This window comes from Gobio gobio (genome assembly GCF_949357685.1).
Source record: "Gobio gobio genome assembly, chromosome: 9".
In the NCBI taxonomy this organism is placed as follows: Eukaryota; Metazoa; Chordata; class Actinopteri; order Cypriniformes; family Gobionidae; genus Gobio; species Gobio gobio.
Genome location: NC_137115.1, coordinates 15693272 through 15712486, shown reverse-complemented (window position 1 = coordinate 15712486; position 19215 = coordinate 15693272). Strand labels below are relative to the sequence as shown.

General features: G+C 39.1%; 1 protein-coding gene across 3 annotated transcripts in view; it reads left to right on the top strand.

Annotated features, from left to right (window-relative positions):
* The window catches only part of myo5aa (myosin VAa), a 133816-nt gene that overhangs the window by 15460 nt on the left and 99141 nt on the right, over window positions 1-19215 (top strand). For all 3 annotated transcript variants that reach the window (XM_079826075.1, XM_079826073.1, XM_079826074.1), the window contains exon 2: window positions 18540-18650. In XM_079826075.1, coding sequence (XP_079682201.1) covers window positions 18540-18650 — 111 coding nt within the window. The remainder of the gene's footprint in view (window positions 1-18539; window positions 18651-19215) is intronic.

Here is a 19215-nt window from a genome sequence, read left to right as displayed (position 1 = left end):
CTCTCATGAACTAAGGAAAACTGCTGTAGGTCTGAGGTCAAAATTTTCAGTTAATAATCTCTAGACTTGCATACATTCTTCACACAAAGTTATCATATGGTGTCAGGCGACTTGAAATATAGCGCATGAGTCATATTGACTTATTTTAATACTGTCAACAATGTCTTTGAATTCTTTTTGAAAGCTTCAGTCTCCATTCATTATAGTTGGCAGTACTTCAGAATATCTCATACAAGTTAGGAGCGACATAAAGGTAACAATGACAGAATTAAAATTTTTGGTAAACTTGTTTTAATACAGATCATTATATGATTAATAGTCATGTGTGCAAGACTGCATTCATGGTGGCACGAAAAAATGCAGTGAAAGAATGAGCATGTCTGAATCACCTCATACACTTCATGAACATAATACTTGGGTAATGTCGTCCAGAGTGAATGACGTGGTCGTGACTCATGAAATGAGTTTTCACGTGGCTCAGGGTGAGATCAGTGTGGGTTTCATTGAAACGCTACAATTGAATGGGATTGGAATGTCACATCAGGTGAAGATTAGATAATGACTGGTAGTCAGAGGTGTAATTCACCTGTTTGGGATTAGCCTCATCTAAACCCTGGTTAAGTCTTCACGTTGTGGTTTTCTCCCAGGTTAACCTTCTCACACTGTTTGGACTCAATTCGCTTCAGATAGATATATATATATATATACACACACACATCAGGTTTCAGAAAGTCCAGTAAATATGGTCAATTTTGATTTAATTGACTTGAAAGGGTCCTTTTGTTAAAAATCATATTGCTTCACAACATAATCTTTCCAATGACCCGAACATGACATTTAGTAAACCTTTTGCTTCATTAATCACGTTTGGTTTGGATTGAAAGGTTCTAGTTCAGTGCAAGAATGTTGTTGTTTTAAAAGTTGTTTAATGAATGATGGATAATAATGTGTCTCTAAATGCTAATATTTCTTTCATCAATTATAGCTAACAAGCAACTCTTGGCAAAAATCATCTAACCAATCATTTACCATTATTAATTGTCTGTTAACAGTTAACCAACAAGCAAAGATAAAGACAATGCATTGCTAAACTTGGGAACACTACCTTCACAATCATCCTTACATACTTAGTGGCTTCATTCAAATATGCATACTTCCTTCAAATATGCATATGTAAAAAGCATAAAGTGTGTATGAATTCACAGTAGTCATAACATTTTAGGAACTTTTAAGTACCTGTATGACCTACTACTTCCGGAAACACATACTCTCATTAGTTTATGATTTTAAATCAATATTATTACATGGCTCTCTGAAATGCTTGATTCTTATTGGTCAGTCGTAACATTCTGAGCAGTGTTGCCAACTTAGCGACTTTGTCGCTATATATAGCGACTTTTCAGACCCCTTTAGCGACTTTTTTTTTTTTTTTAAAGCGACTAGCGACAAATCTAGCGACTGTTTGGACTAACGTCAGCTACTTTATTTTACAAATGTCGCCAGTACTGTTCTGCGAGCGCGAGGTCTTGCTTTCTCCCTGCCGTCACACCTCTCTCTGCGTTTGCCCTGTTCAATGAGTGGCTGTGGCTGAGAGGAGCAGCGCGTGCCGTTGAACACACACACAGCAGCTGACAGACGTGACCAATCACTTATCTGCTTCCTTTGTTTTATATTTAAAGAATTTTGTTTCACCTGTTATGATTTCCATTCTTCTGTTGTGCTTATCACTTATATTACTCACTATCACAGAGCTTTAGTTCATCCAGGTTCAGACATCTCTCAATTCAGATTGTTAAAAATTGTGTCATTAACTATATCATACTCGTTCTACTGTATGAAAAAAAGATATAGGAAATGAGAACATTTATTGGACAGTTGGCTGTATTGTATTATTTTAAAATACAGTATGTGAGCACGGATTAAGAGAGAAAGCACATTAGGCAGGCAGAACGCAAGGACGACGCGGTGACGTCACGGATATGCTCATTGACGCATGACGTCATCTAGCCCATGCGAATGGTGCGTACAACAGCGCATGCGCCAGGGGAATGTTGAGACAGCAGGTAGCCACTAGATGGCAATAGAGTGGTCCAGGTATGATGTCACTTTGTAGGCCAACCGGCAGTTAGCATCACGCTGGTTCCCTCGATAAAAACCCAACAGGATTTTCACATAGGCTTTTGAATTATCGCTAAAAACAAACTCTGTGATCAACAAAAGTTTATGATACACGTTTTGTCCATCAACATTTATTAATTTTGAAGCCTAAATGCAGTCGCCAGAAGTAAAAAGCTAAAGGAAGTGCTAAAATGCTAACTTTCTTCCGCGATTTGGCCTACAAAGTGATATGAGGCCTGCACCACTCTATACGCAGTTGTGATATATCGTGTAGTAGTTGGAGAAGAGTGCGGAAATAGCGATACAAAACAGTACACTGTCCCACGAATAGAAAACAAAGCAGCATATCCTTCTCCACAATTTTTGTTGTTCTAAACTTTGCATGCAAAGGCAAATCTGCTACTTTTCTTCTTGTGTTCTTCCACGCAAACTTCCTATAAATGACTCGACTCAGTCTGGTAGAGGATTAAAGAGCACCTATCATGGCATTTAAAATGTTCCAAATATTGTTTTAGAAGTCCCCAACAACAGTTTTGCATGCATGCAATGACAAAAAAGACTTTAGTTTTCTTATAATATGCATTTATTTTTACCTGTTTTGACAGGGATTCTCAAATGATTCCTTTAGTGATTCACTTTTCAAAACCCCGCCTTTGCATGACGCTAATCTGCGGTGATTGGTCCGATGACCCAGTCAGTTGTGATTGGTATAGTCTGTGCAGATATTTTCGGAAACAGAACGCCCATCAAAGTCTTATAGTGACAGTAATTTGTTAATATGTGTCAGGAGTTATGAATATGAAAACCGCGTCTGTACCGTTTGATTGTAATATGAGCCTCAGCTGATCTCATTCATAAAAAAACTCTATTCTCCTCACGAAGACTCGCGACAAATCAACATCCCTCAGGGCTTTTAGTTCAAAAGTGTGCAGATGAGGAGAAATATTGATAGATTCTCATATGTCTGTGTCAAATTTCTAAATAGAGGAGTATTTTTTATTCAATACTTCCTCAAAATGCGCAGATGTATCCTAATCATGAGCGATTGAGTCTCTTATGTGTTGTTTTCAATTCATACTGGCAGCCGGAGGGCGCTCTGTGCACATGTAGTCCAAATATGGTACAGACAGACGAAGAAGATACCGTGTGCCATAATAGAAGTCCATAATAAAAGCTTCCTGAGATCGCGAAACATGCATTTGACGACTAATAAACACTCAATCGCGACGATGTATGGTTTGTCTTCAAGCCACTTAGTCTTCAAATGCTCATCCTTGGGCAGATGAAAAAAGTTTGCTTTTGAGTCGCGCTTCAGAACACAGGGTCTCGCCGCCATGATGTTTTCTAGTTTTCACTGGCGTCTTGGAGCGCAATAAGTGGGCGTATCGTATTCAAATAACTTGACAAGTTGATGTCATCTAGTCAGAGAAAAAGCTTCGGTCTTCTAACGATTCTTAAAAATGACTCAGAGTCGACTCTTACTTTTGAAAGAAAATAACTATATATACGGTGCACTGTCATATTTCAAACTATGCAGGATGTTTTTGTTCACTTAGATCTATGTTACACACTACATGAAAGGTAAATTTCAAAATTCCATGATAGGTGCTCTTTAAAAAAGCAGTTGCACTGCGCATACCTCAAAGTCTTTCGACTTTATCATTCATGCTTCTTACAGACATGATATGCCAAGACATTAGTGTAGTTTTCACTATATCTGACATTTTTGTGTGAGAGTCTGATCAGTATTCATGCATTTAAATGCATTTTTCAATCCCCAAACCTAGCAGTCTGTATGTGGCCTATGAGCATTGGATATTTCTATAGTAAAACCCTCTAGATGCATTAGTTCTGTGTGTGTGCTGAACATGCCACATGCTCATGTATTATGTCACATTACAGATGCCCTTTCATTAGTTGTTGGGTCAGGTGTGTGCGCGTATGCCTGTGTCTGTCTGCTGAATCATGTGGTTGTGTCACATGAGGATTATCTCATGTTTTTTCAGATGTATTGCAACTACACATACTGATTTCACACCGCCGTGTAATCCTACATTTTCTGGCATTATGGGTAATCATCAATGAGTGTGAATGCGACCAAGTGGGAGAGATAGAGGAGCAAGTTGTGTCGGGTGTAGTGACCGTGTGTGCGTGTGATCGTGTTGAGATGCTATTTTTACCCTCTCTCCTCTTGTTCCTGTCTCTCTGTTGCTAAGAGCTCAGTTCTGGGATGGTCTTCTCAAGAGACTCAACGCATAGTCACTGCTTCTGTGGATGGTGGTCTGATTTAAAGCACATCTCTGTATTTATTTGCGTATTTTCTGAACCTCATGTTAATTATTATGTATAATTATTGTCAACCAATATTTATTATAGTGTTTGCTTTTATATGATTAGTAATAGAAAGGCAAACAATAAAATACTTTCTCATCTACTGTCAGCATTTAGCAAATACACATATCATTTGAACAAGTCTTTGAATATTTAATAAACATTTGATTTCACAAACCTTGCGGACTTAGTAGAATCCAGCTGTGAGATCTTGAAGTATGCATTTGTAAACTGCATAAATGCGTACATTCTGTGTGTATGTACATAACTTTAAACCATTGATTTCAAAGTGAAATTACAACTCTCTACACACACCGTGGCAATACAGTCACCATTGCCTAGTAATATTTTTTAGTTTACTCGTCGCCAGACCGATATATTTTATTTTATATACATTTATATTATGATAATTAAGCACTATTTAATGATAGAACTTTAGTAATTAGAACTAAAACTTGGTAACCATGCAAACTAAAGACTCTTCAGAGATATGAAGGATGCAATACTACTCTATAGATTTTATAAGTAGTATGTTCAAGATTAACATGAGATTGGCAGATTGTGTTATATACCCTTTAATGCAGTTTCTAGAGAGAGAGAGAAAGATAGATTAAGCGTGTATGAATCACCAGAATCTGTGTGTCTCTCTGCATTGTTCGGCAGCAGCGTCTATTAAAACTGTAAGTTTATCTGCTCCAATAACAGCTGGGTTATAATTACCTTGCTAGAAGTGAGAAATGTCATGTAGCTTTTACGTTGTTAAACTATTTTACTGTTTCAAATCGTCAGAGCAGCGCTGACAACAAGACCTGCCTGGAACTACTTTAGCTGTGTCTTTCCTTGAAAGTAATAAAATAAATAATAATATCAATTGCACACCTTAGAACGTTCGTCAACCAATCAGATTCAAGCATTCAACAGCCCTGTAGTGTGTGTGTGTGTATGTATATATATATATATATATACAGTGAGGAAAATAAGTATTTGAACACCCTCCTATTTTGCAAGTTCTCCCACTTAGAAATCATGGAGGGGTCTGAAATTGTCATCGTAGGTGCATGTCCACTGTGAGAGACATAATCTAAAAAAAAAAATCCAGAAATCACAATTTATGATTTTTTAACTATTTATTTCTATGATACAGCTGCAAATAAGTATTTGAACACCTGAGAAAATCAATGTTAATATTTGGTACAGTAGCCTTTGTTTGCAATTACAGAGGTCAAACGTTTCCTGTAGTTTTTCACCAGGCTTACACACACTTCAGGAGGGATTTTGGCCCACTCCTCCACAGATCTTCTCTAGATCAGTCAGGTTTCTGGCCTGTCGCTGAGAAACACGGAGTTTGAGCTCCTCCAAAGATTCTCTATTGGGTTTAGGTCTGGAGACTGGCTAGGCCACGCCAGAACCTTGATATGCTTCTTACAGAGCCACTCCTTGGTTATCCTGGCTGTGTGCTTTGGGTCATTGTCATGTTGGAAGACCCAGCCTCGACCCATCTTCAATGCTCTAACTGAGGGAAGGAGGTTGTTCCCCGAAATCTTGCAATACATGGCCCCGGTCATCCTCTCCTTAATACAGTGCAGTCGCCCTGTCCCATGTGCAGAAAAACACCCCCAAAGCATGATGCTACCACCCCCATGCTTCACAGTAGGGATGGTGTTCTTGGGATGGTACTCATCATTCTTCTTCCTCCAAACACGTTTAGTGGAATTATGACCAAAAAGTTATATTTTGGTCTCATCTGACCACATGAATTTCTCCCATGACTCTTCTGGATCATCCAAATGGTCATTGGCAAACTTAAGACGGGCCTGGACATGTGCTGGTTTAAGCAGGGGAACCTTCCGTGCCATGCATGATTTCAAACCATGACGTCTTAGTGTATTACCAACAGTAACCTTGAACGGTGGTCTCAGCTCTTTTCAGGTCATTGACCAGCTCCTCCCATGTAGTTCTGGGCTGAATTCTCACCTTTCTTAGGATCATTGAGACCCCACGAGGTGAGATCTTGCATGGAGCCCCAGTCCGAGGGAGATTGACAGTCATGTTTAGCTTCTTCCATTTTCTAATGATTGCTCCAACAGTGTTTTTTTCACCAAGCTGCTTGGCAATTTCCCCGTAGCCCTTTCCAGCCTTGTGGAGGTGTACAATTTTGTCTCTAGTGTCTTTGGACAGCTCTTTGGTCTTGGCCATGTTAGTAGTTGGATTCTTACTGATTGTATGGGGTGGACCGGTAATAATAATTAATAATTTGTTACATTTATATAGCGCTTTTCTAGGCACTCAACGCGCTTTACATATAGAAGGGGGAATCTCCTCAACCACCACCAATGTGCAGCATCCACCTGGATGATGCGACGGCAGCCATATTGCGCCAGAACGCCCACCACACACCAGCTGATTGGTGGAGAGGAGACAGAGTGATGAAGCCAATCTGTAGATGGGGATGATTAGGAGGCCATGATGGAGAGGGGCCAATGGGCAAATTTGGCCAGGATGCCGGGGTTACACCCCTACTCTTTATCGAAAGACATCCTGGGATTTTTAATGACCACAGAGAGTCAGGACCTCGGTTTAACGTCTCATCCGAAGGATGGATGACAGGTGTCTTTATGCAGCTAACGACCTCAAACAGGTGCATCTAATTAAGGATAATAAATGGAGTGAAGGTGGACATTTTAAAGGCAGACTAACAGGTCTTTGAGGGTCAGAATTCTAGCTGATAGACAGGTGTTCAAATACTTATTTGCAGCTGTATCATACAATTAAATAGTTAAAAAATCATACATTGTGATTTCTGGATTTTTTTTTTTAGATTATGTCTCTCACAGTGGACGTGCACCTACGATGACAATTTCAGACCCCTCAACGATTTCTAAGTGGGAGAACTTGCAAAATAGCAGGGTGTTCAAATACTTATTTTCCTCACTGTATATATATATATATATATATTAGGGATGCACCGAATATTCGGCCACCGAAAATTTTCGGCCGAAAATGCCCCAAAAGTGCATTTTCGGTTTTCGGCCGAAAGACTTTTATCACCGAAACAACATGGCCGAAATGTTGTGATGACGCAAACAGAAACCGCGACCTGCACGTGCTTGTCTGAGGCAACATGTCTGCGGTGTGGACGTGTTTCAGTATATCTGAGAAACACCCACGTCTGCTCCACGCACAGGCACTGACAGCGAGAGCTCATGTTGAGGAGAGCTCATGATGAGAAGAGGACCAGACTTCACAGTGAAACCGAACGCAATCTTTAACAGTGGGCATGTTTTAAGCGCGGAACACACTTCAATCTGGCGGCAGCGCGCGCGCGTGAACGCGATCATCTGTGAGTGCGATCGATCATCTCTTCCTTAAGAATAAACATGAATGAACATCTAAGGTGTGTTGAGGATACATTACAACTTACTGTCACGTATCATATGTGGTGTAATCGCTCAGTCAGTGTTTCAACGGCAGAAAGACCCTCAATAACTGCTATAAACTAAACAGTCATGTAGCATCATTTACCTCAGGCACCTCAGTGTCCACAGCTGTTCGTTCACTTGAAAAATCAACTCTTTCACTAAATATATGACCTATATTAGCCATTATATTCATTATATTCTACTTAACCTGTTAATGATGTCTTGATTATTTCATGTATGTTTAAATAAAATGACAGACACTGTGTATAAATGATTATATTTCAACAACGAATTGGATAAAAAACTATTTTATAATTAGATTTAGAAGTTATTGCAAAAAACTGCCTTATGTGAAGTGTACATGTTTGTGTACGATGTTATTTGAGTGTTGATTATTAGACCTAAAAATACATAGCAACTGAATTTAGGCAAATAGTTTGGGCTCTGTTTTTAACCTTTAATATTAATTTGCAAGTAAGGGCTCCCTATATAGTTTAGAGCAATATATTCAATAAACTTTTAGTTATAATTTAATTCATTTAAGGACAGACTTTTTTTTTTTCAGTTAACCAATAAAAATAAATAAAAAGCCATTTTGTAAAACTTTTGTGTACCGTTACACCCCTATTCTACAGTTAACATATGGGCTATGGCAGTCTTTGCTTTGATACACTATTATGTTGAAGGCCTACAGAGAAAATAGTTGTATCTTTAAGCAGTTGCACTTGTTCTGAATGCACTTTCTTGTAGTAGTCCTACAGAGAAAATTTTTAAATGCACTAGACCTAAATGCACTTTGTTTTTATGAGAGAACATTTAATTTAAAAACCTTTCTGTAGGCCTGTACATTATTATTTAATGTACAAATGAGTGGGGTCAAGTTAAACATTTTAGTTTGAATTTTATTTTATACTGTGCATTGTTGCAATGTGCTAAATAAATATTGGCATAATTTGTAATTGATTTATTCTTTGAAACGTTAATATTAATGTATGCAATTGCAATGCCTTGATTTTAGTAAGTAGGTACACAGTCATAGCCATAAATGCTATGGTACTAATATTTGGCATAATTTATTTCGGTGTTTCGGTTTTCGGCTTTCGGCCTTGGTTTCCTCTTTTTCGGTTTTCGGTTTCGGCCAAGAATTTTCATTTCGGTGCATCCCTAATATATATATATATATATATATAGTGTATATATATACACACTCACCTAAAGGATTATTAGGAAAACCTGTTAAATTTCTCATGAATGCAATTATCTAATCAACCAATCACATGGCAGTTGCTTCAATGCATTTATGGGTGTGGTCCTGGTCAAGACAATTTCCTGAACTCCAAACTGCATGTCAGAATGGGGAAAAAAGGTGATTTAAGCAATTTTGAGCGTGGCATGGTTGTTGGTGCCAGACGGGCCGGTCTGAGTATTTTACAATCTGCTCAGTTACTGGGATTTTCACGCACAACCATTTCTAGGGTTTACAAAGAATGGTGTGAAAAGGGAAAAACATCCAATATGCGGCAGTCCTGTGGGCGCAAATGCCTTGTTGATGCTAGAGGTCAGAGGGGAATGGGCAGACTGAGTCAAGCTGATAGAAGAGTAACTTTGACTGAAATAACCACTCGTTACAACTGAGGTATGCAGCAAAGCATTTGTGAAGCCACAACACGCACAACCTTGAGGCGGATGGGCTACAACAGCAGAAGACCCCACCGGGTACCACTCATCTCCACTACAAATAGGAAAAAGAGGCTACAATTTGCACGAGCTCACCAAAATTTGACAGTTGAAGACTGGAAAAAGGTTGGTCTGATGAGTCTCGATTTCTGTTGAGACATTCAGATGGTAGAGTCAGAATTTGGCGTAAACAGAATGAAAACATGGATCCATCATGCCTTGTTACCACTGTGCAGGCTGGTGGTGGTGGTGTAATGGTGTGGGGGATGTTTTCTTGGCACACTTTAGGCCCCTTAGTGCCAATTGGGCATCGTTTAAATGCCACGGCCTACCTGAGCATTGTTTCTGACCATGTCCATCCCTTTATGACCACCATGTACCCATCCTACTTCCAGCAGGATAATGCACAAAGCTCAAATCATTTCAAATTGGTTTCTTGAACATGACAATGAGTTCACTGTACTAAAATGGCCCCCACAGTCACCAGATCTCAACCCAATAGAGCATCTTTGGGATGTGGTGGAACGGGAGCTTCGTGCCCTGGATGTGCATCCCACAAATCTCCATCAACTGCAAGATGCTATCCTATCAATATGGGCCAACATTTCTAAAGAATGCTTTCAGCACCTTGTTGAATCAATGCCACTTAGAATTAAGGCAGTTCTGAAGGCGAAAGGGGGTCAAACACAGTATTAGTATGGTGTTCCTAATAATCCTTTAGGTGAGTGTGTATATATATATATATATATATATATATATATATATTTATTAGGGGTGTGACGAGACCCTTAGCTCATGAAATGAGCTTTCATTTCGTTTTAATGCGCGCTCAGGTTTACTTTCACTTTCGCAATCGTGTGTGGACTCTGTGAATAGGTAATGGTGGTGCTGAACGTGCATTTCACAAGATAAGACATTTGACTGACGCTTCTGTTGCGCAATGAATCCTCCGAACTACGTATCGACCAGCTCGAGCTGATGGAATTGAAGTGACCGTTATCCACCTGAATTAAATCGTTTATATTTCTATAAAAAGCAAAACGACAGTGGAGGCAGTGCATTCTACGAATGTAAATGTAGCGGTGGCATATTCGAGAAATCTTGTCACATTTTACAGCTACACTATGTAACTTTTCCGTCCACTAGAGGTCGCCTGTTCAAAACAAAGGCGTAGTTTGATGACGGCACGTTTGAGCGCAGAATCTTGGGACATGTGGTCTTCACCTCACACCTCAGCTTAGTATAGGACTCGGGCAGAAATCATGTTCATGGATGCGATTATTAACGTTACTGTAGTATGAAGCATAGCAGGACCGAGTGTTGTGGAGCTGAGCAAGGCCGCAGTAGCGATTGAAGAGTGGGACTGTTATTATGGCATAGTCGCTGGCGGGACTTTTATTATGACACGGTCACCGGCGCCACTTCCTCTTTTCCAGTCATGAGTATGAGGTAACGCAACTCTGTGTATCATATTAGACACATCTGAGTGTGTTGAAAAGGAAGTTATGACGTTCACTCGGTGGCTGCTATGACACTTGCTCACACTGCAGTGAGAGTAAAGCGTTTCTGCTAAATAAAACCGGAAACCGAGGGTAACGCAGATATGACGCAATCGACAGCGACTCCCTCAAACGCATAGCTCACACCTCCCGGTTCCTTTGTTAAAATAGCAATTTCTCACGATTTACAAATAGTTGGAAATATTTGGGATATTCTTAAGTACTCATCTGAACAAAATATATAACACTGGCCTAGTGGTTTTTGGATATTTTACTGCAAAAATCTTACATAGTTCACCTTTAATCTCACGTGGCATGAGATGTTACACCCCTTATATATATATAGTGAAGTGAAGTGACGTGGGGCCAAGTATGGCGACCCATACTTGGAATTTGTGCTCTGCATTTAACCCATCCAAGTGCACATACACAGTAGTGAACACACACCGTGAACACACAACCCCAGAGCAGTGGGCAATCATATTGCTGTGGCGCCCGGGGAGCAGTTGGGGGTTTGGTGCATTGCTCAAGGGTCTCACCTCAGTCGTGGTATTGAGGGTTGAAGAGAGCGCTGGTTACAAGTCCGACTCTCTAACATATATCAGCTTTATATCGGCAATCGAGCCATTTTGCTATATAAGATATTGACATCAGCCATCAAAAAAATCAACATCAGTCGACCATTAATTATTATGTATACAACCCTCTACGCACACACCTGTAACATAATCGCATTCAGTCATTAATCAATAACTTCACGTTTAGATGATTCCATGTGTGGGACAATGATGTTGCTATGGAGACGGTCTGACAATCTGTTTGTTTTCTCTCTGTTTTTCTGATGTGTCAACATCTCAAAATGAGTGCCAACAAACAAGGAAATGAAGAAATAATTAAAAGAGGGAGACAGAGAGGAATACAGAACACTGTGCAGATAAAAATAGATATTGACTGTTTGTTTTTTAACTGACTGGGTAAACCCCACCTCCTCCTGTAACTCCTCTGCTCATTCACACCTGCCCCCATCAACCCCCAGGACAATCCGTCACTACAGGGATGACCTCTTGACTGATTTATTGTGCATTATCATAGTTGCTTTTCCAACGTTTACTGAAAAGCTCACCCAAGATGGCACATGTTCAGAATTGGTATTTGTAATATAATTTGATGTGCATGGATTTTTAAAAAAAAAATTTTAGCAACTGAAAATTTATTTTCGGCTGAAACCATTTTGGAGAGTCTAAATACATTTTCAGTTTTATGTGGACAAATCTTCACTGAAGTAAACATTATTTGTAGCACATTAAACTGCAGATGCACATTCAATGCAAATTAATTACTACATATTGCAGACTTTCTGACCAGTCATTACAAACAGCCAAGCCATGGGTTTCAAGTGAGAATGTCGCATAGGATTTGGAATGATACTGTAATGGGAAAAGTCAAAACTAAAATTAAAAAAATCGAACAATATCAGTAAATCTATCTACAGTGCTAGTTGCAACCTATTTCTGTACCAATGCACTGCTGTATTTGTGAGCATGCTATAGGGCTGTACGATTAATCAAAAAATAATCGAAACCGAAATTCAGAACCTCTAACCGATATATTTTTCCCATGTCGGTTATTTCGGTTTTAGTCACGTGACTCCGCCCCGTCAGTCACATCAAGTGCAGTTTGCAGGCACACAGAGAGATGCAGGAGCAGTTATCTTTGTTTATAGATCTCCAGAATCACTATAGTAAATGCATGTTTTACACAGTTTATACAGGTGAGGTTAATTGCCGTTCTTATAGCCTGCGCTGCCACACACACACATGTTTGTTTTTGTGAAATGTGAGGACATTCCATAGGCGTAATGGTTTTCATACCGTACAAACCGTATTTTCTATCCCCTTACACTGCCCCTGCCCCTAAACCTAACCCTCACAGGAGACTGTAGTTCTGTGTGATTTATAAGCATTTTGAAAAGTGAGGACATGGGGAACGTCCTCATATTTCACCCTCTTTTTGTAATACCTGTGTCATACCCATGTCATTATACACATTTGTGTCCTGATATTTCACAAAAACATGCCCACACACACACACACACACACACACACACAGACGGCGCGCGCAAGCCCCGAAGCCAGATCTCTTTCACTTTATTCCTCATAAAGTTTGTCAAGTAAATGCGTTTAAAGGCTTGAACATTTAAACAATTGTGCACTATTCAAAAATGACAATACGGAAAACTTATCCGTTCAGTGCTCAGCTTTTTTCTGTGACACAGAGAGCCGAGCCGTGTCGTGTCTCTGACAACGTGCGCGCGCCCTGAAGGCAGACCTCTTTCACCTGCGTCCTCACAAAGCTTTGTCATTTGTATGTGTTTTAAGGCCTGCCAGTTTTAACATTAAAGCGATTTTAGACCATCAGATGTGTATGTTGAACTAATGCCTGCATATTGTGACTCACGTGAAGATCGCACGCAGAGAGGAGCGCAGAAACTCATTGTCAACGCTGTCCTGTCACTAAAGTAAAGTCACTAAAGTAGCTTAGAAACTCAACCGTTATAGGCATATATCTTAATACCTTTGAAGTAAGTACAAACCACAGCTTCATAATGAATAGAGACGGTATGAGTAATTCACACACACAATCACTCTCTCATTAATGCATTCAAATAAATGTAATGTAGGCCTATGTGCTAATTTATCTGTATCTGATGTACAACAAGCAGTAGAAATCTGCCCCATTGACAATAACTGCTGAAAGTGAGCCGTTTCCTTCAAGTATTTTAAAATCACAAAGAAATGCACTTTTTCATTAGAAAATAAAATTCCACCTTTTAATAGTAGAAAATATTTACAGTAAAACCTCATCAGGAGCTTACTCAAAAACCTTATGAGGGCAAAAAAAGGAAAGCAAAAAAAAAGAAAAGAAAAGAAAAATAATCGTTCATTAATTGTAATCGAGGTAAAATGTTCAATTAATCGAGGTTTTTATTTTTGATCAAATCGTTACAGCCCTAGCATGCTATGTGAAAAACATTTATGGCAATGCAGCTGCGCATAAGCTGTCAAATAAATTTTTTTTGTCAAAATGCCCACCTGGGGAAGTAATAATGTAAACGCAGTTGGTTTGTGAACATAAATATGCAGGACAAATGCAAGATATTGTATCAATGCATTAGGCAGTGTAGCCTACATTCAGCCTAACAGACCTGCTGCTGTGACGATTATGTCATTAATATTAATCAAACAACAATACTGACAGAAAAAAAGCCACTCTCACTGCTCTTAAATTATTTAAATTACATAAAAATATAAATATTTGCTTAAATTGAGATACTTTTTTTTATTTGCTAACAAATTAAAGGATTAGTTCACTTCACAATGAAAATTTCCTGATAATTTACTCACCTCCATGTCATCCAAGATGTTCATGTCTTTCTTTCTTCAGCCGAAAAGAAATGAAGTCTTTTGACGAAAACATTCCAGGATTTTTCTCCATATAGTGGACTTCAACGAGGACCAGCGGGTTGAAGGTCCAAATTGCAGTTTTAATGCAGCTTCAAAGGGCCCCAACCAAGGAATAAGGTCGAAACGATCAGTCATTTTCAAAATATGAGTATACAAAGTATACTTTTTAACCATCACGCATTGCGTAATCACTTTGGAAAAGTCGCACGTGACGTAGGCGGAAGTACCGACCCAGTGTCTACACAGCAAACGTGCAAGGACTAAGTCAAACGTTCTTTACAAAAAAAGGAAAAACAATGATGCAGAGCAATTTTGAAGTTGGAGGAGAAAATTAGTTTTTCACCCTACCCTATCTTTTTGAACCAGAGTACACAGACGAATGTCACATCACGCAACCTTTCCAACATGATTACGTAATGCGTGAAGTCGTGGACGCTAGTGCCAAAATGAGCATTTGTGGATAAAAAGTGTGTTTTTTGGGGGGTTTTTTTTAAATAACCGATCATTTCGCTAGACAAGACCTTTATTCCTCGGCTGGGATTGTGTAGAGCCCTTTGAATCTGCATTGAAACTGCAATTTGGACCTTCAAACCGTTGATATTTTACTCACCCCCCATCTCATCCAATATGTTCATGTCTTTCTTTCTCCCTTCAGTTGAGAAGCAATTAAGTTTTTTGAGGAAAACATTCCAGGATTTTTCTCCCCATCATAGCCTTCCATGGCAACCAAAATGTTGAAGGTCCAAATCAATGCAGTTTCAAAGCGCTTCGAAGTGCTTCAGAGGCTCTGCGCGATCACAGACGAGGAGTAGAGTCTTATCTAGCGAAACGATTACATTTTTTAAAAATTGAATATACTTTTTAGCCTAAATTGCTCATCTTGTGCTGCTCTGCTACGTGCCAAGGATTGCGCAACCACGTCGAAAAGGTCGTGGTAAACGTAGGCAGAAGTACTGCCCAAAGTGAACGTCCGAGGACTAATACAAATGCCCTTTACAAAAAACACTCCATTTTCAACTTCAAAATCATCGCACATCGTTGTTTTACCTTTTTTTTTGCTAAAAGGCGTTTGTTATAGTCTTCGCATGTGCGCTTTGTAAACACGGGAGCGGTACTTCTGCCTACATATAGCGTGACCTTTACAACATGATTGCTCAATCCATAGCAATCCACAGCAGCGCAAGATGAGCAATTTAGGTTAAAAAAGTATATTAATTTAAAAAAAAAAAAAAAAAAGGCAGATAGTTTCGCTAGAAAAGACTCTATTCTTGGTCTGGGATCGCAAAGAGCCTCTGAAGCCCTTCGAAGCGCTTTGAAACTGCATTGATTTGGACCTTCAACATTTTGGTTGCCATGGAAGGCTATGATGGGGAGAAAAATCCTGAAATGTTTTCCTCAAAAAAAGTTGAAGATTGAAGAAAGAAAGACATGAACATCTTGGATGAGACGGGGTGAGTAAAATATCAGGAAATTTTCATTTTGAAGTGAACTTATCCTTTAAACAAAGGATAATGTTTTTTTTTTCTGTGGTATTGTGAAATTTCACTGGTATTGGTATGTTTGACTTTAATATCATTCCATGTTGTTAAAAATGCATGAGCAGTTTTCTGAGGTGTAGGTCTGTGTGTGCCAGTGTGTCTGTGTGAGCCTCATACACATATGAGTTATAATGATGGTGTGGAAAGCTGGACTATATCCCATCTGGCCCGCGTGACTAACTCTGACGTAATCGCTGCTGACACGGTCAGGCTGCTTTCAGAAACGCTTAAAACACACACTGAGCCAATTGACAGAATTGCTTGAAATAGATCATCCATGCTCACTTATTCTCTTTATACTTTGTGTAAACTCTCAAGTGTTTTCTATCAATATTGTATAATTTTTTGGATATGGACCACAGTCTGAACTTAGTGTGCCACATAATTGTCTTGAATGTGCTCATTTCAACTACTTTCTTTTCTTTTGTTTCGATGTTTCTTTCTTTCTTCATGTTTATAGGGTCAGTCATTCATGTATAATCAGGATTATTGGTTGGTTCTGGTTGCTCTCTCAAATGAACTGTGCTGTTTGTCTTCTGTTGTCATGACTGCATTCATGCTGTCTCTATTATTATGGTTGCAATTATGATCTAAGTGATGAGGCATATTAGATAGGATGACAGCTAATTCAAATTATAAGATGGCTATACTGTAGCCTGGCGTCGTCATACTCAGATTCTAGTAAGAATATGAGTCTGATACTGCTTCATTGGGTTGTGATTATGGGGCGTTTCAACCGAACCAGGAAAGAAAAAGCCTCTGCACTCAACTGGATAGACCTACAACCAATCAGAGCAACGGAGTAAGTGACGTATGTTGAGCGACGCATAGTTGTCAACAGAACTCAACTGCACGCACGCTGGAAGAAGTAGTAGAAGAAGATGAGTGTAAACAATCTTTGCCGGTGTTGTAAAAATAATTTAAGACGGAGTTCTTACCAACACAATCATCATTTTTGAGAGAAATAGTAAAGGTAAATGCATATACGAACAAGTTCTCCATTTAGGAATAGGACGAATTCAACCCAAGCACTCTTTGGTGACGTGGATGATTACGTTACTGCTGAGCATCTGTCCATCATCGTATGAAGCCCGCCCTGACAATTTGATTGGTCCGAGCAGCTCTGGTTCGAGCATAGTTGCTCCACAACGGATCAAGTCCAGACCGAACTTCTCGACCTCAAATGTTGTGGGCGGGGCTAAGTTCGGCTGGCATCCAGGCTAGCTATACTGTATTTTCAATAAAAAAACAATATTCAGCACTGCAGGGAATATGTTGTATGGCATGATATGATTCTTTAAAATTGATATTAAAGTGCCCCATTTGTAGTTACAAATAATAGTTACAAAGTTATCGTCTTCTAAAAGCAAGAATCTATTTGGACTGCTGAAAGAAGTCGTCAGCAGTTTCAGTCTCACTTCCTGTAACATGACACTTAACAATGTAACAAATTTGCATAATGCCAGCCTATGATCTTCATTGGCTGTCCATGAACAATATCTGCTTTGACCCACCCTCCAAACACTGTAGTTGTAGGTACAAGTGCTGAGGATGCCTCCAGAGCTGAAATACAGATAATAGGCATTTTGTTTCCGACACACGCTGTAAGCGGTAGACCAATCACAACAGACTGGACCATCTGACCAATCAGAGCAGAGTATGCTTGTGGAAAGGAGGGGTTTAGAGAGACTGACTCTTCGAGACTCTTTGAGAAATGAGGTGATGTGCAATATATATATTATGTATATATTAATATATTATGAGAAAATTAGTGTTTTTTTGACCGTGGATCCATGTACATTTATTGCAGCAGACATCCAAAACAAAATTAGGAACCTTTAAAGGTGCACTGTGTATATTTTAGTGGCATCTAGCGGTGAGGTTGTGAATTGCAACCGCCCACTGCTCACCCCTCCATTTCGAAGCACATAGAGAAGCTATGGTGGCCAACACAGGACAAAGATGTCGTCGTCTGAGACAGCAGAGAGTAGCTAGCGCTCTGTAGAGCATTTTTTTCGTTTAGGGCTACTGTAAACATGATGGGGAAAAATGGTGACTTCACTGTAAGGAATCCCGCGGTGTATGTAGATAGAAATGGCTCATTCTAAGGTAATACAAACATAACGGTTCATTATGTAAGGTCTTTATACACCACTGAAAACATAGTTATGTATATTATATTGCATTTCTGTCAATATATCCTCATAAATACTACACACTGCACCTTTAAAATATCATAATAGGGGCACTTGCATAATGTTGCTGCTTCTGGATCTCTTTTGCCTGCTTTTGAGTTCCTGTGTCATGTGATTAAATGTTTTACTCTGTTTTTCATATTTTGTCGCATCAGCTGACATGTTTAGGAGCAGAATTTACTTTCTCATATTATTAATCACAGTTCTTTAAATATGTGTTAAAACAACCAACTAAAGAGCAATATTTAAGGATCATTGTGTAGGAGAGTGATATTAACTGATCATTTTGTCTGTACAGTATGCACGGGTCTGGATCCCGGATGTAGAGGAAGTGTGGAGGTCAGCAGAGCTCACCAAGGACTACAGACAAGGAGATGGAGTACTGCAACTACAGCTAGAGGATGGAAAGGTCAGTGTGTGTATATTAGAGTAATGAGTGTTTATAGGCCTCATCAGACTATCTTTATGAGCATTGCTCACAGTACAGTGGATTTACTGCAATGTTCTTGTGATTTGTCCAAGGGATTGATTCTGCAACCTTTGTGTTAGCATTCCAGATCATTAAACATTAGGTTAAACACACCACTGTCATTCCCATTACAGGTACTACAGACCAGTGGTTCTTGACTGGTGTGGCCGTGGGAACCACAAATTTCCCATGGCGATTAAACCAAGACCCACATTTTTATGAATTTGAATCAAGCTAATTTATTTCTTAAAAGTGGTCGACACACACAAGTACCGTTCCATTTTACTTAATATACATAAATTGTAGGAATATCACGAACACCGATGAATAAAGAGTATTATAAGGTAAGGCTAATAAATAGCAGTTTTTGTTAAAGGTAGTAAGTATTTGAGCCACCACAGTCATCAATAAATAAGGAAAATAACAAAGTGAAAAAGTTACAAAAAACTACTGTTACCATGGTAAACACAATACTAACATGAATTGAATTATTAATAAAATATAT